The sequence below is a fragment of the Rhinatrema bivittatum genome, chromosome 8, assembly GCF_901001135.1.
Source record: "Rhinatrema bivittatum chromosome 8, aRhiBiv1.1, whole genome shotgun sequence".
Taxonomy (NCBI): Eukaryota; Metazoa; Chordata; class Amphibia; order Gymnophiona; family Rhinatrematidae; genus Rhinatrema; species Rhinatrema bivittatum.
The window spans coordinates 228,909,786-228,934,160 of NC_042622.1; the positions used below are offsets into that span (position 1 = coordinate 228,909,786).

At 47.9% G+C, this 24,375-nt stretch overlaps 1 protein-coding gene across 2 annotated transcripts in view; it reads left to right on the forward strand.

Moving 5' to 3' along the window:
- AP3D1 (adaptor related protein complex 3 subunit delta 1) overlaps positions 1-24,375 on the forward strand; it is a 358,560-nt gene that overhangs the window by 309,426 nt on the left and 24,759 nt on the right. Inside the window, exons 23-29 of one of the 2 annotated variants that reach the window (XM_029613909.1) lie at positions 739-840; positions 1,777-1,830; positions 1,943-2,032; positions 2,727-2,882; positions 6,600-6,647; positions 6,966-7,155; positions 13,504-13,592. In XM_029613909.1, coding sequence (XP_029469769.1) covers positions 739-840; positions 1,777-1,830; positions 1,943-2,032; positions 2,727-2,882; positions 6,600-6,647; positions 6,966-7,155; positions 13,504-13,592 — 729 coding nt within the window. The remainder of the gene's footprint in view (positions 1-738; positions 841-1,776; positions 1,831-1,942; positions 2,033-2,726; positions 2,883-6,599; positions 6,648-6,965; positions 7,156-13,503; positions 13,593-24,375) is intronic. The other variant, XR_003858342.1, reaches the window with a different exon arrangement.

A 24,375-nucleotide genomic window follows, 5' to 3' on the forward strand; every position in this document is an offset into this window, starting at 1 on the left:
AAAATTCCGTGCCGGGCTCCATCCAATGATGTCACCCATGTGTGAGGACTAACATCCTGCTGTCCTAGGAGAACGCCTGTTTTAGATAAGCAACTCAGCCATACACAATCATTTATAAAGGACGCCTGTATCTAGGAATAGCAGATAAGTCCATAAGTGAAATTGGTGGCATTCCCCATGATTATTTCCCTCCCCAACCCCATTCCTTTTGCTTGTCTTAACTTTAGGGAAAAAGACTGCTCCAAGTCCCAGATGCTTTGCTTTTAAATGACAGTAATCTGTTGAAGGCTGGGCATGAGAACAGTATAGGTACATGTAAGAGTGGGAAATGTAGCAGTCATCAGAGCTGCATTCCAAATGCTTTAGGGCCAGTGACTAGTGTACAAAAGTGCAGTGACCTCTGAAAGGTGAAATAAAGCTGTGGTACAAAGAAGAATGATTAAGAAAAGTAGCAAGAGGCATATAAATGCATGAGAAATGGGGCAGAAAGTCATCCAGTGAGCATGCAGCAATGATGGGGTTTTGGATCTATGTTTCATGTCAGCTACAGAAAGAATTCTACAGCATTGATCTTTTCAGCTTTGTGTGTATTTAAATCATGGTACCAAACCCTTTCCACCAATCCCCTCTTCGCAATAAATCCTGGAGCCCCTACTCTTTTCGCCAAATCCATGCTTTTTCCTCTTAAACCTCTGTGCAAGAACTGAATATATGGGTTTTGTGCCCCTTGGGATACAGAAAAGCCGAGAGAAAGAAGAGAGCAAAAGGCATAAGAAGATCTCCTTGAGCCTGGAAAGCAAAGAGGAACCTGCAAAAGAGCACAAGGAAGGCCTAGCTGATGTAAGTAAGAGGGATGGGGGGGTCCCTTTCAGTAAGAAAGTCAAAAAAGGAGGGTGCTTCTTGAATTAAAAGCAAAATATTGTATCTGCATAACTGAAGCAGAAAGGTACAGTGTTACAGAGAAGGGTGACCAAAATGATAAAGGGGATGGAACAGCTCCCCTATGAGGAAAGCGTAAAGAGGTTAGGGCTGTTCAGCTTGGAGAAGAGACTGCTGAGGGGGATATGATAGAGGTATTTAAAATCATGAGAGGTCTAGAACGGGTAAATGTGAATTGGTTATTTACTCTTTCGGATAATAGAAGGACTAAGGGGCACTCATGAAGTTAGCAAGTAGCACATTTAAAACTAATCGGAGAAAATTCTTTTTCACTCAACGCACAATTAAACTCTTTAATTCATTGCCAAGGGATGTGGTTAGAGCAGTTAGTGTAGCTGGGTTTAAAAAAGGATTGGATAAGTTCTTGGAGGTTAATTAAGGTGACTTAGAAAATAGTCACTGCTATTATTAGCAACAGTAACATGGGACAGACTTAGTTTTTTGGGTACTTGCCAGGTTCTTACGGCCTGGATTGGCCTCTGTTGGAAACAGGATGCTGGGCTTGATGGACCCTTGGTCTGACCCAGCATGGCATGTTCTTATGTCTCCCCCTTACTTTAATGACTTTGTCGTAGGTCATAAGGACAGATCAAGCTTTAGCACAGTGTCAGTTATTTTAACTGTTTATAGAGCCACTTATCTGATTTATATGAGCACAGTATTATTATTTTTTTTTTAATTGATGTGTTCAGTGGGGGGGGGGGTTGCTTTTGGACTGCTGTATTAATGGTGGCTAGAAGAGGCTGTCACTTTTACTGATAGAATTGAGGGTTTTAATTAGGCCTCTTGTCTTTGGTTTTCTGTCTTTAAATTTTGGTATCTGTCTTTGGATTTCAGACATCGGACTTGGATTTCTGGCTGTTGGCTGCACCACCACCTGCTCAGTCCCAGGTTAGTATAATTGGGAGAAGGTCTGTAATCTCTTGAGAGCACTGGCTATGAGTTTGAACATGTTCCACTGAGGATTTTTTTACAGAGAACACACACTTGCTTTTTTGCTCAGAGCCAGCCAGAACTCAGCAGCATTCTACAGGAAACCAAAGAGCCCCAAGCAGAAGAGAGAGAACTAGAAGAAGCAGAAGAAGAGGAAAAGGTGGGCAAGTAACACATAGCTCATGGAATTTTTCTTTTGAAATGTATTTATGAAAACAGCTCATCATATACAGAATAGCTACTGCATACATAGTGAGCACACTGCACATATGTATACAAAGCCAGAGGTAACCAATATTTGACAGGGTATCCTAAATTTCAGATAGTAAGTGTTAGCTGTTTTGGGGTTTTTTTTATTAATTTTAAGTAAAGTAGAATTTACCTACTTCAAAGAGGACTTGCCTTCTCCTTGTTGGTTAATGGACAAAAATCATGATTCTGTGGGGTTTTGCCATGAAAATTTCAATTTTTCTTGCTCTCCTCCCCTATCAGGCAAGTTCTGTTTTAATCACTAAAATTATGTGATGGAGTGTAGGATTGTTTGACAAGGTAAAATGCACTCTGCTGGGATCAGTCTAGGAATTCCTCTGTAGCTGCAGAGCAAGAACATTGATGACAGGAAGCCATGTGTAGAGGCAGATTGCAGGAATGACTAGAGATGGAAATAATCAGTGACATTTATTTGATTTTAATAAACCTTTGAAGAGCTGCTATAAGGACCTGTTTCCAGACTAAGACTTTCCTCCTAGCCTGGAAAACATAGAGGGCAGATGATGTCATCGTAGACTTTCTATTCTGATCCTTTCTATTAAGCAGAAATATACCAAGTTTCCCTAATTTTTCTTTTCTTTAAGAAATCTTCCAAACATAAGAAGAAGAAACACAAGAAGGAAAAAGAAAAGTCAAAAGAGGAAAAGAAATCAGGAAGGAGAAGGTCACACCACCATCACAGTGAAGAGGAGCAAATCGAATCTATGCAGAATGGGACTTTAGATGATGAAGCCCTTCCGGTATTTGTGTGCTGACCTGGGGCATTGCTTCTCATTTGTTCAGTGCTCCCTCCTTCACTTTCCTTTGCTTATGTGACTGGGATAGGACAAATAGTCTTTTGAGCTGGAAAGCTTGCAGATATAATTTGGAAAGAAAAAGATTTGGTTCAGAGTTTAAAAAATATATATATATCACCTTTCTTTCCTTATCATTGCAATGCCTGTAACCCAGCTTTATTTTGTACTGTGAGCACTTTAACAGAAGAAAATAGGATAAAGCATAAACGTTGGCAAGTTAAATGTAAGACAGGCTAAGAGAGAATTTGAAAAGAAGTTGGCTGTAGAGGCAAAAACTCACAGTAAAAACTTTTTAAAATATATCCGAAGCAGAAAGCCTGTGAGGGAGTCAGTTGGACCGTTAGATGATCGAGGGGGTAAAGGGGCACTTAGAGAAGATAAGGCCATCGCAGAAAGATTAAATGATTTCTTTGCTTTGGTATTTACTGAAGAGGATGTTGTGGAGGTAACCGTAATGGAGAAGGTTTTCATGGGTAATGATTCAGATGGACTGAACCAAATCACGGTGAACCTAGAAGATGTGGTAGACCTGATTGACAAACTGGTAAATCACCTGGACCAGATGGTATACACCCCAGAGTTCTGAAGGAACTAAAAAATGAAATTTCAGACCTATTAGTAAAAATTTGTAACCTATCATTAAAATCATCCATTGTACCTGAAAACTGGAGGATAGCAAATGTAACCCCAATATTTAAAAAAGGGCTCCAGGGGCGATCCGGGAAACTACAGACCAGTTAGCCTGACTTCAGTGCCAGGAAAAATAGTGGAAAGTGTTCTAAACATCAAAATCACAGAACATATAGAAAGACATGGTTTAATGGAACAAAGTCAGCATGGCTTTACCCAAGGCAAGTCTTGCCTCACAAATCTGCTTCTCTTTTTTGAAGGAGTTAATAATCATGTGAATAAAGGTGAACCGGTAGATGTAGAATACTTGGATTTTCAGAAGGCGTTTGACAAAGTTCCTCATGAAAGCCTTCTAGGAAAGGTAAAAAGTCATGGGATAGGTAGCGATGTCCTTTCGTGGATTGCAAACTGGCTAAAAGACAGGAAAACAGAAAATGGGATTAAATGGACAATTTTCTCAGTGGAAGGGAATGGACAGTGGAGTGCCTCAGGGATCTGTATTGGGACCCTTACTTTTCAATATATTTATAAATGATCTGGAAAGAAATACGACAAGTGAGATAATCAGATTTGCAGATGACACAAAATTGTTCAGAGTAGTTAAATCACAAGCAGATAGTGATAAATTGCAGGAAGACCTTGTGAGACTGGAAAATTGGGCATCCAAATGGCAGATGAAATTTAATGTGGATAAGTGCAAGGTGATGCATATAGGGAAAAATAACCCATGCTATAATTACACAATGTTGGGTTCCATATTAGGTGCTACAACCCAAGAAAGAGATCTAGGCGTCATAGTGGATAACACATTGAAATCGTCGGTTCAGTGTGCTGCAGCAGCCAAAAAAGCAAACAGAATGTTGGGAATTATTAGAAAGGGAATGGTAAATAAAACAGAAAATATCATAATGCCTCTGTATCGCTCCATGGTGAGACCGCACCTTGAATACTGTGTACAATTCTGGTCGCCGAATCTCAAAAAAGATATAATTGCGATGGAGAAGGTACAGAGAAGGCCTACCAAAATGATAAGGGGAATGGAACAGCTCCCCTATGAGGAAAGACTAAAGAGGTTAGGACTTTTCAGCTTAGAGAAGAGACTGCTAAGGGGGGATATGATAGAGATGTTTAAAATCATGAGAGGTCTAGAACGGGTAGATGTGAATCGGTTATTTACTCTTTCAGAAAATAGACTAGGGGGCACTCCATGAAGTTAGCATGGGGCACATTTAAAACTAATCGGAGAAAGTTCTTTTTTACTCAACGCACAATTAAACTCTGGAATTTGTTGCCAGAGGATGTGGTTAGTGCAGTTAGTACAGCTGTGTTTAAAAAAAGGATTGGACAAGTTCTTGGAGAAGAAGTCCATTACCTGCTAATAAGTTCACTTAGAGAATAGCCACTGCCATTAGCAATGGTAACATGGAATAGACTTATTTATTTATTTATTTAAAATTTTTTATATACCGGCATTCATGATACAATCACATCATGCCGGTTTACATAGAACAGGGGTGTACAAAGAACAAATGAGTAACCTATTAGTGAGGAGGAAGCAGTTACAAATAACAAGGTACTAGAACTGGGAGTAGAGAAGAAAGGGAGAGGATAACATTAGATAGAGATATTTACATTAAATTAACATTTTTACAATGGGAGGTAGTTCAACAGGCTGCAGGGGTTAATCAGTGTCCGGGAATGCTTTTTGAACAGCCAGGTCTTAAGTCTTTTCCTGAAGATTGGGAGGCTGGGTTCTTGTCTGAGGTCTGGTGGGATGGAGTTCCATAAAAGGGGGCCGGCTGTTGAGAAGGCCCAATCTCTTAGAGTGATGTGTTTAGTAGTTTTGGCTGGGGGTACTTGGAGGGATCCTCTGAGTGCGTCTCTGGTTGGTCTGGAGGAGTTATACTTTTGGAAAGGGACTTGTAAGTCGAGTGGGGAGTGTTGATGAATGGTTTTATGTATTATGGAAAGAGATTTGTAGAGGATTCTAAAATGAATCGGCAACCAATGGAGATCTTTTAGGATTGGAGTAATATGGTCCTTCCTCCTGGAATTTGTCAGTAATCTTGCCGTAGCGTTTTGTAACATCTGTAGGGGTTTAGTGTAGGAGGAGGGTAGGCCCAGAAGGATAGAGTTACAGTAGTCGATCTTAGCGAAAATGACAGCTTGAAGGATGGTTCTGAAATCTTGAGTGTGGAAGAGTGGTCTAATTCTTTTCAGAACTTGAAGTTTATAGAAACAATCTTTGGTGGTTCTGTTGATGGAAGCTTTAAGGTTCATCCGGTTGTCTATTAACACTCCTAGATCTTTCACATGTGTAGTAGTGGGGGTGGTTGGAAGATTAGAGATGGAGTTGTTATCTGAGGAGATGAATAGTAGTTCTGTTTTAGAGGAGTTTAGTACTAGGTTTAGGTTAGATAGGCGTTTAATTTCGAAGAGACAGTTTTCCCAGTAATTCAGTGTTTTTGTGTAAGACTCTTTAATGGGTATCACGATCTGGATGTCGTCAGCGTAAAGGAAATGTTTGAGGTTGAGGTTGGAGAGGAGTTGGCAGATTGGTAAGAGATAGATGTTAAAGAGGGTAGGTGACAGGGAGGAGCCCTGAGGGACTCCTATGGGAGCGTCCATTCTTGAAGATTCTTTGTCCTGTATCTTAACCTTGAAGCCTCTGTTGGAAAGAAAAGATTTAAACCATGAGAGTGCGGTGCTTGAGATGCCTATAGAAGCCAGAATGGAAATGAGAGTGTAATGGTTGACCGTATCAAAGGCAGCTGATAGGTCTAGTAGAATCAGGAGGAAGGATTGGCCTTTGTCAAGGCCCATTAAGATGAAGTCAGACATAGAGATGAGGAGGGACTCTGTGCTCAATGATTTAGTTTTTGGGTACTTGCCAGGTTCTTATGGCCTGGATTGGCCACTGTTGGAAACAGGATGCTGGGCTTGATGGACCCTTGGTCTGACCCAGTATGGCATTTTCTTATGTTCTTATGTTCTTACTGCCCTCTGAGACACAGCTCTCTTGTTTTTCAGCCTATGTCCAGCTATTGCCTTCTTGCTGAGAATTCTTATGTTAAAATGGTGAGTAAACAGGCTTACATTTACTTTCTGTTTTTCTGTATCTTTGTATATATAGATTAGAAATGCAATGATGTATTACAGAGCACAGATTGTATTCCATATAGACACTACACTAAGAGGAGAATCAGCAGTCCCAGTGAGACAACCTCTTTGTGCTGAAAGTGTAAAGCAATGGTTGATGCTGGATACTGTCCAGTGGAAGACCAGCTGGTGAACTGCACCATCAGACATCCATGATTGGGTCAAGTCTCGCTTTTCAGTAATTGTGATGCTGGAAAAATAGCAGCATATCACATGCTTGTACTCTGTCTGTCACAGACATATGATATTCAGGGTAACCTTCAGAAGGAGAGCCAGGTCACAGTCTCTGTCATCTTGGAAAATCTGAGCAGCAGTTTCCTGAAGAGCATGGAGCTCAACGTCCTGGACTCACTCAATACCAGAATGATACGGCCAGATGGCATATCTGTACACGATGGCATCCCGGTTCCTTTCCAGCTGCCTCCTGGTAAGGCCGGTGGACAGTAAGGGTATGTGCACAGGCCTGTAGCCTGCAATAGCTGTGGGAGCTTTTCAGTAACACTGTGCAGTGCTTAAGCAGTGATCTGTTTTGTTGCAAATTAGATACAAGTTCTGTCTGCCTCTGTATTTCTTCCCATTACATATGTATTCCACATAAGCGCTCTGGAATATGACAACATATGGGGAATATGCAGTTTTCAGAATTGTAATGGAGACTGGAAATTTTTTTTATCTCTTGGTGTGCTCATCCTGTGGTCTAGTTGTTCCCTGTACGTACCAGGATCATTCCAGACTGTGGGTTATGTTCCCTGTCCAGCAGATGGAGTTAGAACCAAAAATTCCCAGGGGAGGACCTATATAGCCACGCCTCCCTCGCCTCAATCCTCAGTATAGTTCTAACTCCAGCAGATTGAGCAGGGGACACGGCGGTCCCCAGCACTTTTCTAGTTTTATTTTCTCTTTGAGGAATCAATTAAATAATAGATAAAGGTTTTCTTCTAAGGGATAGTTTCTGTAGTGTTCTGACAGGACCACTCGGTTCAAAGAGAGACACTGTTTTCCAGTCAAGAACTTGCTGACAGGCTGTGTTTTTTGCCTGTCACTTTATTTCTCTCTTCCTATCTCTTTGTTTTTTCCTCTTCCTTGCCTGGCTAGAGTGTGGTAAGTGTTATTTTTATTTCATTTACAGTCGTTGGTAGGTACAGGAATTTGAGGGGTGAAAGTCTGTAGTGCCGACCGCTTTCCCTAGCCCTGGAGTTTTCCTTTTCCCCTCCTCCCTTTCAGGGAGTGATTGGAGTTCCCGCCCTGCAGCTCTGCGACAACCCATTCCCCGGAGCTGCTCACCGTCGGAACGGCGTTTTTCCCCGGCGGTCTCTTGGGGACGGTGAGGGGTCCGGAGGCTGAAGAGTTTTAGTAATTCGCCACTTCAGTTGTTGCCGCGCGCCGCAGCTGCCCCTCCCCCTCCCTCCCGCCGCAATGCAAAAATCGCCGAACGGCTCCGGAGCTCGGCACGGGCTTCAGCAGACCTCAGAGGGATTTTCTTCAGCTTTTCCTGAGGGGGAGTATGGCTTACCTGGTAGGCAGCTTGGAGGAGAGTCGGACCGCGCTGGCAGGAAGCGGCATGCCCCGTTTCCCCTCAGCACGGGAACGGCGGCCATTTTCTCAGCTGACTCGGAGGCAGCTCTCTCTGAGGAGGACGTCGACGCTCCTCTCCAGGTTTCCTCTAACAGTATGGAGTTTCGGAGCGCAACGGACCAGGGCAGGCAAGGGGACGATGTCTCGGGGGGGGCCCCTCATCAGCACTTCCCACTTTTTCGCCAGAATTCATTGTTTTAATGCACAAGGCATTTTTACAGAGCAGGGATCCGAATCTTGGAATTTGGGGTCCCCCTCCCCCCAAACTGGCCTGCTTGACACAGCTTTTGACAGCAGACCCTCCCTTAGGGAGGGCTTCTTTGCCCACAGGGGGTGCGGGGTCCACTCAGCCCCCCCCCCCCCCCATGGTTCCTTTACCGCTGCAACAACCGTCGGGGGATCCATGGCAAGATCCAGATGCAGACCCGAGTTTCCTCCGTATTTTTCAAGCAGCGGAATTGGATGATCTCATCCCCCACATCCTCCAGGAAATGGACATTGACCCTCCTCCGGATCCTGTGGCTCAGGATCCGAAGATTAAGAAAGGGGATCCTCTCCTAGAGGGCTTACGACCTCTAGCGAAAGCTTTTCCCACGCATCACAACATCTTGCAATTGATTTCAAGGGAGTGGGATACTCCTGAGGCCAATCTTCAAGTCGGTCGAGCCATGGAAAAGTTATACCCTCTCCCCACTGATTTCTTGGAGATTCTTAAGGTTCCTGCTGTTGATTCAGCGGTATCCGCGGTCACGAAACATACTACCATCCCGGTCACGGGCGGGACGGCGTTGAAGGATGTCCAGGATTGCAAGCTTGAGGTTTACCTCAAGCGTATCTTCGAAGTTTCAGCGTTGGGGATGAGGGCTGCTATCTGCAGTTCCCTAGCACAGCGAGCAGCTCTGCGTTGGGTACAACAGCTTCTCACTTCCCAATCTTTGCCACAGGCAGAGACTATTCAGGCTGATAGACTTGAAGCGGTGGTTGCCTATGGAGCTGATGCTTTTTATGATCTGTTAAGGGTCCTCGCTCGTTCCATGGTGGCGGCGGTGTCCACTCGTCGTCTTTTGTGGCTACGCAACTGGGCGGCAGATGCTTCGTCTAAGACGCGCCTGAGTTCCCTTCCTTTCAAGGGTAGGTGCCTATTTGGGGAAGATTTGGATCAGATCATCAAAACTCTTAATGAGAATGCGGTGCACAAGCTACCAGAAGATCGTCCACGTTCTTCTAGATCTTTTTATTCCTCCAGAAATAGGTACCGGAATCAACGAAGGTCGCGTCCTACTAGACAGCAGACACCTCGGGCTCCTTCTACACGATCACACATCTGGAACCGGTCTTTTCGGGGGCGCCACCACGGTAAGGATACTCAAGGGGCAGGTCCTTCCTCGAAGGCTTCACAATGATGCCAGAAGGACCCAAGAGGGGATCCCCCACCTGGGGGGTCGCCTTACTCTCTCTTACAAGGAGTGGGCCCAAATTATGTCGGATCAATGGGTGCTGGACATCTTAAGACAAGGCTACGTATTAGATTTTGTACACGAACCCCAAGATCATTTTCTGTTTTCTCCTTGCGGTTCCCATCTCAAACAATTAGCAGTCTGACAGACTCTCGATCGTCTGCTACAGCTGGGGGCGATAGTACCGGTAGTGGCCTCCGAACTGGGAAAAGGTCATTATTCAATCTACTTCGTGGTTCCCAAGAAAGAGGGCACTTTTCGACCTATCCTGGATCTCAAGACGGTCAACAAGTGTCTCAGAGTTCCTCGTTTTCATATGGAAACGCTCCGTTCAGTGTTAGCAGCCGTGCATCCGGGAGAATTCTTGGCCTCTTTGGACCTTACAGAGGCATACCTTCACATCCCGATCCATCACCATCATCAGCGCTTCTTACGCTTCAAGATTTTGGGACAGCATTTTCAGTTTCGTGCTCTCCCTTTTGGTCTGGCGACGGCTCCGCGTGTCTTCACCAAGATCATGGTAGTGGTGGCGGCGGCGCTCCGCAAGGAGGGTATCCTTGTACATCCCTATCTAGACGACTGGCTCATTCGGGCGAAGTCGAGAACGCAGGGTTACCGTGCTGTAGACAGGGTAGTACAGCTTCTTCAGTCTCTGGGATGGATCGTCAATTTCTCAAAGAGCAAACTGATACCGTCCCAATCGCTGGATTTTCTGGGAGCACACTTCGACACCAGCCGAGCCTAGGTATTTCTGCACCCGGACAGAGCTCGGGCTCTGTGCGCTCAGGTAACGCGGTTCATGGCACTAGTTGCTCCCACGGCGTGGGATTATCTCCAGGTACTGGGAACCATGGCCTCAACAATCGATTTGGTTCCGTGGGCCTTCGCTCTTCTCAGGCCTCTCCAGAGGTCTCTGCTTTCACGATGGAACCCAGTGTCGAGAGATTTTCAAGCAGTACTGCCCATCCTGGATGTTGATTTGCTCAGCTTACAGTGGTGGCTGGACCCTCAACAATTAGCTCAGGGAGTGTCTCTACAGAACCCGGATTGGGTGGTCGTCACCACGGATGCCAGTCTCACCGGCTGGGGGGTGGTCTGTCAGGACAGGTCTCTCCAAGGCCGATGGACGATGGAACAGTCCACTTGGCCCATCAATCGGCTGGAGACCAGAGCAGTCCGTCTAGCGCTGCAGGGGTTCTACCCACTGGTACGCAGTCGAGCGGTTCGGATTCTTTCGTACAATGCAACCACAGTGGCGTACATCAATCGCCAGGGGGGCACCAGAAGCCATCTAGTCTCGTTGGAGACCGATGAGTTGATGACATGGGCGGAGCTACACTTACAGCGGCTAGCGGCTTCGCACATAGCGGGCGTGGACAACGTTCAGGCAGATTTTCTCAGTCGACAACACCCGGATCCCGGAGAGTGGGAACTCTCGGAGGACGCAATGCGAAGGATAGTACAGCGTTGGGGGAGACCCCATGTGGATCTAATGGCAACCGCGACAAATGCAAAGGCTGCCCGGTTCTTCAGCCGCAGGCGAGAGCGCAGCGCGGAAGGAGTCGACGCGCTGGTTCTTCCTTGGCCTCGACAGTGTCTCCTGTATGTCTTTCCTCCGTGGCCTCTAGTGGGCAAGGTTATCCGACGGATAGAGACGCATCAAGGTCCGGTGATCCTAGTTGCACCAGAGTGGCCTCGTCGACCATGGTTTGCAGATCTTCTCAATCTGGCAGTAGACGGCCCTCTTCGGCTCAGTCATCTGCCATGTCTTCTTTGCCAAGGACCAATATTTTTCAAGGAGGCAGATCACTTCTGTCTTGCGGCTTGGCTTTTGAGAGGCGTCAATTGAGACGGCGCGGATATCCAGAATCTGTCATCTCCACGCTCCTGAAAGCTAGGAAGACATCCATGTCGGTTACTTATGTCAGAGTATGGAAGGTTTTTGAGGAATGGTGCGAGTCAAAATCGATTCTACCAACGCAGGCCTCGGTGACACATGTGCTTTCCTTCCTACAGGCTGGTCTGGAGTTGGGCCTTGCCTATAATTCTCTTCGTGTGCAGGTGGCGGCATCGGGAGCCTTCCTACGTAGTAATGACAGGGAGCTCCTGCCCGCACATCCAGATATCCTACGTTTTCTAAAGGGGGTAAAACACTTGAAGCCTCCAATTAGACCACCTTGACCTTCTTGGAATCTCAATTTGGTACTCCGGGCTCTATGTGCACCGCCTTAAGACCATCTTCCTGGTGGCGATCAGCTCAGCACGTCGGATCTCTGAACTACAAGCTCTATCATGTAGGGAGCCATACCTTTGTTTCACGCCAGGGGGAGTATCCCTGCGGACAGTTCCATCTTTTCTGCCGAAGGTGGTCTCGACTTTCCATCTCAACCAATCGATAGAGCTTCCGTCATTTTTATCCTCTGATTCTTCTGACCTGCGTCGGTTGGATGTCCTACGTTCTTTGATACATTATTTGGAGGTCACTAATGAATTTCGACTCTCCGATCATTGGTTTGTCCTTTGGTCGGGACCCAGGAAGGGTTGCATGGCATCCAAACAATCAATCGCTCGCTGGCTGAAAGGAGCGATTATAGCCGCATACATCGGAGTGGGTAAGTCTCCACCTTTAGCTGTTAAGGCGCATTCTCTCCGCGCTCAAGCGACGTCGTGGGCGGAAAGTTCTGCAGTTTCTTCTCAGGAAATCTGTAGGGTGGCCACATGGAAGTCTCTCCACACTTTCGCAAGACATTATCGTCTAGACATTCGCGCGCCGTCTCACAGTCAGCTTGGAGACAGGGTCATACGGGCAGGGCTGTCCGCGACCCACCCATGATGGGGAAGCTTTGGTACATCCCACAGTCTGGAATGATCCTGGTACGTACAGGGAAAAGAAAATTATTCCTTACCTGCTAATTTTCGTTCCTGTAGTACCATGGATCATTCCAGGCCCCTCCCTGGTTTTGGGGGTTCTTTGTGGGCCATCCCTGCTTTCCTGTCTTCACAATATTTTCACTCTGTATCTCTAGTTATTGCGAGCTGTGTCTTTGAACACAGTGCTGTTTGCAAGTTCTCAGATACAGGTTTTTGAGTACAAGTTAGTTGCTGTCACTTACAGCTGTTATTTTTTCTCTATATTTTTTAGATTAATTGATTCCTCTGGTTCTGTCTCTTCTCGTCTTGGCTTTGCTAGTCCAGTTACTGAGGATTGAGGCGAGGGAGGCGTGGCTATATAGGTCCTCCCCTGGGAATTTTTGGTTCTAACTCCATCTGCTGGACAGGGAACATAACCCACAGTCTGGAATGATCCATGGTACTACAGGAATGAAAATTAGCAGGTAAGGAATAATTTTCTTATTTGTTTGAACATTGAGTTAATTGACTGGCAAATTCCATACAGTTTTGTAGTTGCTAGTCTCACAGAGCTGTCTAGTTCTCTTCCTGACTGCTGTAAAAAGATTTTATGCAGCAAATAAGATGCATTAGTTGATATTTAGACTTTTAATGTGCTGATGGAATAAATTGATAAATATGCTTCAGAAAAGAAGAAACAGGAATTGGTGGCAGTGAAGGCAAACATTTGTGAGAAGCTCTGAATGGGTCACTTAGAAAAGGGACACAGGGGGAGAGAGTTCTCAGCTGCCTCCTTGTATTGCTGTGCAAGCTATTTGTCAGGGGAAGAGAAGGAAAAGGGACAAGTTCTCATGATACCTTTCATATGCTGGTTCCCTCTTCTCCCCCTGCAGGAATCTCTAATGAAGCTCAGTTTGTGTTCACTATCCAGAGCATCGTCATGCCGCAGAAACTGAAAGGAACGCTCTCTTTTATAGTCAAAGTAAGTGCTGCTGCACCTCCTGTTCCATGTCTACTGCCTCTGTTCTGCAGTATACATCACAAGCCCTTCCCCCTGCACTGCTAAGTTATTGAAAAGCCCTTGCAGAAATGAATATAATGATTTTAACATGTTCTACTATTCTGTGGTTGCTTGGGTGAAGCCTGGGGGTAACGATTACATCATGCATGAAATATCTTTTGTTCTCAAAGGACAAGCAGGATGGTAGTCTTCACATATGGGTGACATCACAGGATGGAGCCCAAACACGGAACACTTCTGTCAAAGTTTCCAGAACTTTGACTGGCCCCTACTGGGCATGGCACTAACCCTGCAGCCAGCAGGGGTCCCCCTTCAGTCTTCTTTTTTCCGCGCAGCAGTAGCCACGCGGTTCAGGAGCTCTGTAGAGATTCCTGACAGGAATTTTCCTCATGGAATTACTAAAAATTAACCCCACAGGGGTCCCTCCTTCAACTTTTTCAAGTCGCGGTACTCTGGTAAGTGTTTTATCCATTTTCCGTCGATTACCGTAGAGTTTGGCCCTTGCGGCCTACTGGCAGGCGACCATACCGTGGCTCAATATTTTCATGGCCATGGCATCTGGGTTCCGTCGGTGCCCGGACTGTAATCGCACCATGTCCATCACAGACCCTCACAAAGTCTGTGTAATGTGTCTCGAATGTGAGCACGATGTCCTAACTTGCACCAAATGTGCCCTAATGACACCAAAAGGTCGCAAGGCTAGAATGGAGAAAATGGAACTTCTCTTCCGTGCTCAAAACCCAACACAGTCTATTGCATCGACGTTGTCAGAACTGGCACTGTCAACTTCGCACCAGCATCGACCTTCAGCCGGTGACCGTCCGGCATCCACTTCTCAGCCTTCAACACCTTCTACTCCCCCTCAGGATTGTGGGGACCGTAGAGATAAACATCGCCACCGGCATCGAAAGTCTCGGATCATCGACCTCGCCATCATGTGAGCCGCCGTCGAAAAAACCCCGTCCAGAAAAGGCACCGGCCTTTTTGGCGACCGGGTCACCGAGGCAACCCTCACCCAACAGGGTATCGGGAGCCGCGACTCCGCCTTAAACGGTGGTCCCTCCAGCTATGCCTCTGCCTCCTTCTGTTCCGGAGCAGGGGCTGCCTGCTCCGGATCTCCGAGAAGAACTGGACCGGATGGTTCAGGAGGCCATCGACAAGGCAATGCATCGATTCCAGGTTCCTCCGGCACAGACACCGGTACCGATTGCAGAACCGACCACCGACCCGATTCCAGCAGCGTTGGCACCGCTGCTTTAGAGGATGGAAGCACTTGTGGCCGCTTTTCCACCGATGGACCCCAGGTCACCGATGGCTCCAATGCCCTCCCCGCTTACTTTGTCATCGGGAGGATAAACACCGTTCTGCATCCCTCCATCGGGAGTTCTGCCGATGCCCCGATACGTTCCTCGATGCCACCGATCCACCCATCGGTGCCGATACGTTCGTCGGCGCCACCGAGCCATCCATCAATGCCTTTGATGCCTTCATCGGTGCTTCCACTCAGTCCTTCGGAGCCTAGACCAGGACCTTCAGGGATCTCACCACCCCATCCTCCTCTAGCTCCTAGAGGAACAGGTGCTGATCCCTACAATTCCTGGACTGATGATTCTTCACCAGACACCGAAGATTTGCCTTCACCACCTTCACCTACTGAAAGTAGAAAGCGTTCTCCTCCAGAGGACCTTTCCTTTATAAATTTTGTGAAGGAGATGTCTGAATTGGTTCCCTTCCAATTGTAGACTGAACAAGATAACAGGCATCAAATGATGGAGCTGTTACAATTCCTGGATGCTCCCAAGGAAATAACCTCCATCCCTATCCACCAGGTTCTTCTGGATCTCCTCAAAAAGAACTGGGAACATCCTGGCTTTGTGGCCCCAGTCCACAGGAAAGCTGACACCACCTATCTCGTCCAGTCAGCTCCAGGTTTTTACAAACCTCAATTGGATCACCAATCTGTGGTTGTAGAATCTGCCCAGAAAAGAGCAAGGAGATCAAAATCTCACACTTCCTTCCCCCCTAGGCAAGGAACAGAAATTTCTAGATGCCATTGGTCGCCGTGTCTTCCAGGGAGCAATGCTCATCTCTAGAACTGCCTCTTTATCAGCTCTATATGACCCAATATAATAGGGTCTTATTTAAGCAGATACAAGACTTAACAAACTCCCTGCCTCAGCAATTTCAAGATCAGCTCCAAACCCTAGTAAACAAGGGTTTTGAGGCAGGCAAGCATGAGATCAGATCATCTTACGACATCTTACGACATCTTTGACACTGCTACCAGGGTCCCTGCAGCTGCTATCTTGGCAAGACAATGGGCCTGGCTCAAGTCTTCCGACCTTCGCCCTGAAGTACAAGACAGACTATCCGACCTGCCTTGTGTAGGAGATAATCTGTTTGTCGAACAGATTCAACGAACAGTGGCGGAACTCAAGGATCATCATGAAAACTTAAGACGGCTCTCTGATACATTCTGAGTACTCTTCAAAACAGCCCTTCTGGAAGGACTCTAAGAAGTCATTCTTCCGCCACAGAAATCCTACCCGCCATCATCTAGAACCCGTTCTATGAGACAGTTTAAAAAAGCTCAGTCTCGTCAGACACGAAAACAAAAAATGCAAGCAGCTCCTCAGCCGGGCCCTGCTTCCAGTTTTTGACTCCTGCATAGAGAGCAGCAGCCAGATTCCATTGCCACACATACCAGTGGGAGGTCAATTGAGTGCCACCTGTTGTTGAAATGGCACAATCACCTCAGACCAGTGGGTCCTAGTGATAATTGCTCAGGGTTGTCATCTGAACTTTCTCTCCATTCCACCGGACTCCCCACCTCTACTGACGAGAACATCCGATCATTCCATCCTTCTGGAACAGTTCGTCTCCGTCCTCCTCCAGTCCAAGGCAATAGAACCAGTACCCTACTCTCAGCATGGCCTAGGGTTCTATTCCCGGTACTTTCTAATCCCCCAAAAATCGGGAGGCGTTTGTCCAATTCTGGACCTATGTGCCCTCAACAAGTACCTCCAGCGAGCGAAGTTCAAAATGGTAACCTTGGACTCTCTTCTTCCTCTTCTACAAAGAGGAGACTGGCTCTGCTCTCTAGACCTCCAGGACGCATACACTCATATCGCGATAATTCCATCTCATCGCAAATACCTGAGGTTTCTAGTAGGCCCCAAGCACTATCAGTACAGAGTGCTTCCATTCTGCCTCACGTCTCCACCACGAGTCTTCACAAAATGCCTTGTCATAGTTGCAGCCTTCCTCAGGACTCAAGGTGTTCACATCTACCCCTTTCTAGATGATTGGTTGATCAGGGCTCCCACTCAGCAAGCTGCTCTGTTGTCCCCTGCATCTTACCTTACACATGCTAATCTTGCTAGGAGTTCTCGTCAAAAACGACAAATCCTACTTAGTCCCATCACAAACCTTGTCATTCATTGGGGCAGGCTTGGACACCTTGCAGGCAAAGGCTTTTCTGCCTAGACAGCGGGCTCTCACTCTCGTGTCTCTTGCACACCAGCTGCAGTCTCAGCACTCCACGACTGCGCACCACTTTCTCATCCTTCTGGACACATGGTGTCCTCAGTTCAGGTCACCCCAGTGGCCCGCTTGGCCATGAGAGTCATGCAGTGGACTCTACGGTCACAATGGATTCAATCCATTCAGCCCCTGTCGACCATTGTCCACGTAACCGACTCACTCCGTCAGTCTCTTGCCTGGTGGAGAAATCAGGTCAATCTCCTCCAAGGCTTGCCCTTCCAAGCTCCAGATCCTCAAATAACTCTCACCATCATCAGTGCTTCCAAAGTCGGCTGGGGAGCCCTCGTGGCCGATCTGCAGACACAAGGATATGGGTCTCCAGAGGAAGCCAAACACCAAATCAATTTCCTGGAGCTTCGCGCAATCAGGTATGTTCTCAGGGTATTTCAGGATCGCCTCTCCAATCAAGTCATCCTGATCCAGACGGACAGCCAGGTGGCCATGTGGTACATCAACAAACAGGGAGGGACAGGCTCCTACCTTCTGTATCAGGAAGCTGCACAGATATGGGCGGAGGCCCTCTCCCACTCGATGTACCCCAGGGCCACCCACTTGCCAGGAGTGGACAATGTGTTGGCAGACAAGCTGAGTCGCACCTTTCAACCGCACGAGTGGTCTCTAAAACCCTCAGTAGCGAACTCCATCTTCCACCAGTGAGGTTATCCTCAAATAGACCTCTTTGCGTCACCTCAAAATCGCAAAGTAGACAACTTCTGCTCTCTCACTCACAGCCAACACTATCAGCCAAGAGACGCATTTTCCCTATCATGGGCAACCGGTCTCCTATATGCATTCCCTCCACTTACACTTCTCTCGAAGACTCTCGTGAAGTTACGTCTGGACAAGGGAACCATGATCCTGATAGCACCTCACTGGCCGCACCAAGTGTGGTTTCCAATACTTCAGGATCTCTCCATTCGCAGGCACATTCCCTTGGGAAAAGACCCGCGTCTAATCACTCAAAACGATGGGTGCCTATGCCACTCCAAGCCTTGTCCCTGACGTCATGGATTTTGAAAGGTTAATCCTTCAGCCACTTAAGCTTTCTGAACCAGTTTCCCGTGTCCTGATTGCTTCACGAAAGCCTTCCATGAGAAAATCTTATTCTTACAAATGGACCAGGTTTATGGTGCTCTTCTCAGTCCCTTGACCCCCTTTACCTGTCCAATCACGAAGTTTCTGCACTATCTCTGGCATTTGTCTTCCATAAAGGTGTCGGGGATGTTCCCATATCAGTACAACCCCTTGTAGCACGTTTTTTGAAGGGCTTGCTTCACCTCAAGCCTCCTCTGCGTCCTCCGGCCCCTTCTTGGGACCTCAACCTAGTTTTGGGTCGGCTCATGAAACCACCATTCGAGCCTCTTCAATCCTGTGACCTTCAATATCTCACATGGAAAGTAATTTTCCTTTTGGCAATCACTTCCGCTCGCAGAGTTAGTGAATTACAGGCTCTAGTTACCTATCCGCCTTACACTAAACTTCTGCAGGATCAGGTGGTACTCCGCACTCACCCTAAATTCTTACCTAAGGTAGTTTCAGAGTTTCATCTCAATCAATCCATTATACTACCTACCTTTTTTTCCAGGCCCCATTCCAATCCAGGAGAGCAGGCTCTGTATACCCTTGACTGTAAATGGGCTCTAGTGTTCTACCTAGACCGTACAGCTGCCCACAGGAAGATCACTCAATTATTTGTCTCTTTCCATCCTATCAAATTGGGACAGCCTGTTGGTAAACAGACTCTCTCCTCCTGGTTGGCGGACTGCATATCCTTTTGTTATCAGCAAGCGGGCATTCCACTTCAAGACTGTGTTAAAGCACACTCTGTGAGGATCATGGCGACTTCAGTAGCACACCTATGCTCGGTACCGCTTCCTGACATTTGCAGGGCTGCAACCTGGAGTTCTCTCCATACCTTTACAGCCCATTATTACTTAGATAAAGCCGGAAGATTCCATCTTCGGCCAGTCTGTCTTGCTTAACCCATTTACAACGTGACGTACCAACACCCTTCCGCCTGTCCGGTGGGGTTCAGGATGCCCTCGGCCAAATTTCATCCCAGGCCTAGTGCTTTGCATGCCTGCGTACATTTGGTACATGCTCGGACATCCTGAGCTCGGTACTCACCCATATGTGAGGACTACCATCCTGCTTGTCCTGTGAGAAAGCAAATGTTGCTTACCTGTAACAGGTGTTCTCACAGGACAGCAGGATGTTAGTCCTCACGAAACCCGCCCGTCGCCCCGCAGTGTTGGGTTCGTAAAGTTTTCTTATTTTATTTTCGGCACTACCTGTAGCTTTTTAACAAGACTGAAGGGGGACCCCTGCTGGCAGCAGGGTTAGTACCATGCTGGGCAAGCCCAGTAGGGGCCAGTCAAAGTTCTGGAAACTTTGACAGAAGTGTTTCGTGATTGGGCTCCATCCTGTGATGTCACCCATATGTGAGGACTAACATCCTGCTGTCCTGTGAGAACACCTGTTACAGGTAAGCAACATTTGCTAAATACTGGTTTGTGTGATTTCATGTGTGATACTTGCTAACATGACTGCTCCCTAGGCATGCAGGAGACCTGCTCAGAAGCTTTCAGAAACAGCATCTCCCATGATTTCAACCATGCACATACTAACATGTTCATTTGCAAATAAACTGTCTTCTGTAGGGAAAAATCACCTAAGACCTTGTAGTGTAATGTCAGGAATATTGCCACTTGATTCATTTAAATTAAAACACAAGAGTTTTCTTCAAACAGTCTGTATGGTAAAGGGTCCTTAAGTTCCCTGTTCGTACCCAGGTCAGTCCAGACTCCTGGGTTTATTCATCCGTACCAGTAGGTAGAGACAGAGAAAATAAAACTGACACTGCTTTTTATACACTGATGCTACCTGCAGTTCCTCAGTATTTCTCTGTCTCCAGCAGTGGGTGACTGATGCTTAAACCTGCAGTTTTGGTCCAGTATTTTACTTTTTGATTATTGGATTCTGCTCCGACCCTTCCTTCCAGGGGTTGGGGTTTCTCGTGAGGGACCCCTACCCTGTTTGGTTGAGGCCGACCGGCTGGGAGTCGGTGACCCTTTTGTACGCCCGCTCCCCAGGTAACCATGAGGTGCACATCTGGTGGTCCAGATCCCTCCCTTTCATGTTTTGGCTCCTTATTTTGTTTTCCTCACTTTCCTCTCCTATTTTTATTCACTTGAATTGAGCTGGACAGCTCTTTTCAGTACTAGGAGTAGGAACTTTATAGTGAGGCAACTTTTAGAGCAGTTAATAAAAAAAAAAAAAAAAAGGGCAGCAGCGTAGGGATGACAGCTTGGATCGCCTCCCCCCCCCCCCCCCCCCCCCCCCCCCGCGCGCGGTTTCGGCGGGTTTTTCGTCTGTATTTTTTTTTTTGCTGCATCATCGGGCTGCCAGCAACATGAAGGTGAGGGGGGTGGCTTGCCGCGCGTGTGGAGGGACTCCCGCGCAGCTTAATTCATGCGGTTTGTGTGCTGCCTGGTTTCAGGGGGGGAGGGCCCCTTTGAGCTCCCGGTGCCTCCCAAACGTAGGAGAGTAATTTTCTTCTTCTTCCCCTGCAGCTCCGAGCGGTTCAGTCCGCGTGCAGCTGCCTGAGGCGATAACTGCGGGAACGACGGCCATTTCGGATCCCACAGCGGTCAGGCCCACGTTTTCAGGGTCTGAAGCGGATCTTCCTCCGGTTTTTTCCCCGGTGCTTCCGGGTCCTATTGTGGGACAGGAGGGCTCAGCAGGACCCGGGGGGGCCCTTTCAGCAAAAGGACAGTGTGCGGGCCCCGGTCCCTTTTTCGCCGGAATTTGTGCTGCTTATGCACAAGGCCTTTTTTGGCACAGTATGAGGGGTTGGTGCCTGGCGGGGGGGGAGGGGGGCTAGCACCCCCTCTTTGCTCCCGGAGGCTGGTTTATCTCCGGATGGGTCGCTGCCCGACTCTGGGTCAGAGCAGGCAGGGGCATCGCAGGTAGGTACTGTGACCGCTAGAGTATTACGCTTGCCCGCTGTGGTTCCACAGGAAAATACCTCCGGCCTAGGGACATCACTTGCTGGTAATCGGACGGCAGACCCGGAAGTGGCAGACGCCAGCCAAAGTGATGATCTTGATCCCGGGCCTGCAACGAAGAAAGATGACCCCAAGATCCTATGCTTGTTCCGCAGAGAGGAATTGGCGCCGCTTATTCCCCAAGTTCTGGAGGAGCTGGGTCTCCAGCCTCCCCCTGATGACGCTTGGAAGGACAGTGCAGATCCAGTTTTGGAGGGCACGCGGCATCCCACTTCCGGGTTCCCATATCATGAGTCCGTTAAAACGTTGGTGGATCAGGAATGGAATAATCAGGACGTGGGCCTGAAAGTCGGTAGGGCTATAGCCAAGCTTTATGCCTTGCCGGAGCAGACCATGGAGTTGTTTGCTCTCCCTAAGGAGAATGCTGCGGTATCCGCCGTCACAAAGAAGATGACCATTCCGGTTGCAGGAGCGGCAGCTCTGAAGGAGGTTCAGGATCGCAAGCTGGAGATTCATCTCAAAAGGATTTTTGAGGTTTCAGCCTTGAGTCTCCGCGTGGCTATTTGTTCCAGTCTCATGCAGTGGGCATGCTTACACTGGGTACAACATTCCCAGGAGAATCAGACACTTGGAGGTTCGCAGGCGGCTCAGGCAGACCGGTTGGAAGCGGCCATTGCATTTGTAGCAGATGCATTGTATGATGTGGTGCGGATGACTTCCCGCATTATGGGGGCTGCAGTGGCAGCAAGGCGCCTGCTCTGGCTTCGTAACTGGTCCTCAGATGTTTCATCTAAGACCCAGCTAGTGTCTTTACCATTTAAGGGTCGTCTCCTATTTGGCGAGGAGTTGGATCAGATTATGAAGCAATTAGGAGACACTAAGGTGCCTTGCTTACCGGAAGACAAGCCTCGGGGCAGATGATGATATTTTCCCCCTTGGCCGCATTTTCGGGACACTTGGAGATTTCGACCACCGTGGCAGTGACACAGAGGTCTTTTTCGCCTCAAGGTCAGTCCTGGGAGCAGTCCTTTCGAGGTGGACGTTGGCCCTTCAGAGCCCCCAGCAATACGGCTCTTCCGGCCCCAAATCAGCATAATGAAAGGAGGCCGGCCCACTCCGCCGTCCTTTTTATAGGAGGTTGGTTGACGTGGTTTTACGAGGAGTGGGCTAAGATCACACAGGATTAGTGGATACTCAGTGTGATAAGGGATGATTACGCTTTAGAATTTGCTCGGCCCATCCTCAACCTGTTCCTAATTTCCCCCTGCAGCTATCTGCAGAAGCACAGGGCGGTGCGGGAGACTTTGCACAGGTTGCAGCTCTTGGGGGCAGTGGTTCCGGTGCCTCCGGACGAGCTTCGAACGGGGCGGTATTCAATTTACTTTGTGGTTCCGAAGAAAGAAGGGAGCCTTTCATCCCATTCTCGATTTGAAGCGAGTGAACACGATGTCGAAGGTTCCCCTTTTTCGGATGGAAATGTTGCGGCTGGTGATAGCAGCGGTACACACCCAGGAGTTCCTGGCATCATTACATCTGACGGAAGCATATCTCCACATTCCCATTTCCCGGGACCATCAACACTACCTGCGGTTTATGGTCTTGGGGCAGCACTTCCTGTTTCTGGCGCTCCAGTTCGGATTGACACCGAGGGCAGAGCCAGTCCTCGGACTGTCGGGAGTCCTGCCACCGACTCACCCACCTGTTTCACCGGTTCCATCTGTGCCAATCCCACCATCGATGCCACATCGTCTGCCGTCAGTGCCACTAGCGGTGCTGTCGGTGCCACCATCGTGCCGTCTGTGCCTCAGCCTGATCCCACAGGAATTGCACCATTTCTTCCATCTGAAGATCCCATGGGAGCTGGAGACCAGCCTTACCAGCCTTGGATCGATGATTCTTCCCAGGATTCTGAGGACATGCCTTCAGAACCATCTCTCCCTGAGGAGAGAAGACGTTCTCCTCCAGTGGACCTGTCCTTTATCAGTTTTATTAAGGAGATGTCTGAGGCTATTCCATTCCAGCTTCAGACAGAAGAGGACTCCAGGCGCAAAATTCTGGAAGTGCTCCAGTTTGTAGATGTGCCCAAGGAAATCATGTCCGTTCCTGATCATGAAGTCCTCCTTGACCAACTGAAAAGAAATTGGGAATATCCAGGCTCTGTACCACTGGTGAACCGGAAAACAAATGCCACCTAACTTGTACAAGCAGCACCTGGATTTCAGAAAACACAGCTCGCCCATCATTCTGTGGTCGTCGAATCGGCTCAGAAGAAGGCATGTCATTCTAAGCCTCATTCTTCCACGCCTCCAGAGAAGGAGCAGAAGTTCCTGGATGCATTTGGCCAACGTGTTTTCCATGGTTCAATGCTTTATTTCTCGCATTGCTTCCTACCAGTTATACATGACCCAGTATAACAGGGACCTTTTAAAGAAGATCCAGGATTTCTCTGAAACCTTACCCGACCAATTTCAGGACTAACTCAGTGCATTAACTCAGCAGGATGTTAGTCCTCACGAAACCCGTCCACTACCCCGCAGAGTTGGGTTCGTTCATGATTTATTTTATTTTTTGCACATACTTCTTGCTGTACACGAGACTGAAGGGAACCCCTGCTGGATGCAGGGTTAGTACCATGCTGGGCATGCCCAGTGGTGCCAGTCAAAGTTCTAGAAACTTTGACAAAAGTGTTCCGTGATTGGGCTCCATCCTGATGATGTCACCCATATGTGAGGACTAACATCCTGCTGTCCTGTGAGAACATATGTTACAGGTAAGCAACTCTGCCGTCTAGCGGCAGAGTTTTTGAGAGGAGGCGTTTAAGGTCGAGAGGATACCCGGACCCGGTGATTACTACCCTCCTCTAATCTAGGCAGAAGTCCACCTCTGTGTCTTACGTCCAAGTCTGGAAAGTATTTGAGTCCTGGTGTGTGGCGAAGGGGGTTCAGGCCTTGCAAGCTTCTGTATCACACATTTTATCTTTCCTACAGGACGGTTCGGTTAAGGGCCTTGCTTTCATCTCTCTTAGAGTTCATGTAGCAGCTTTGGCTTGTTTCAGGTGAAAGCTGGATGGGTACCGCTTGTCCTCTCATCCTGATGTGATCTGATTTATTTGAGGAGTCAAGAATTTACGGTCGCTGGTGAGGAGAGTTTGTCCTCCTTGGAACCTCAGCCTGGTACTTAGAGGTTTGTGAGAG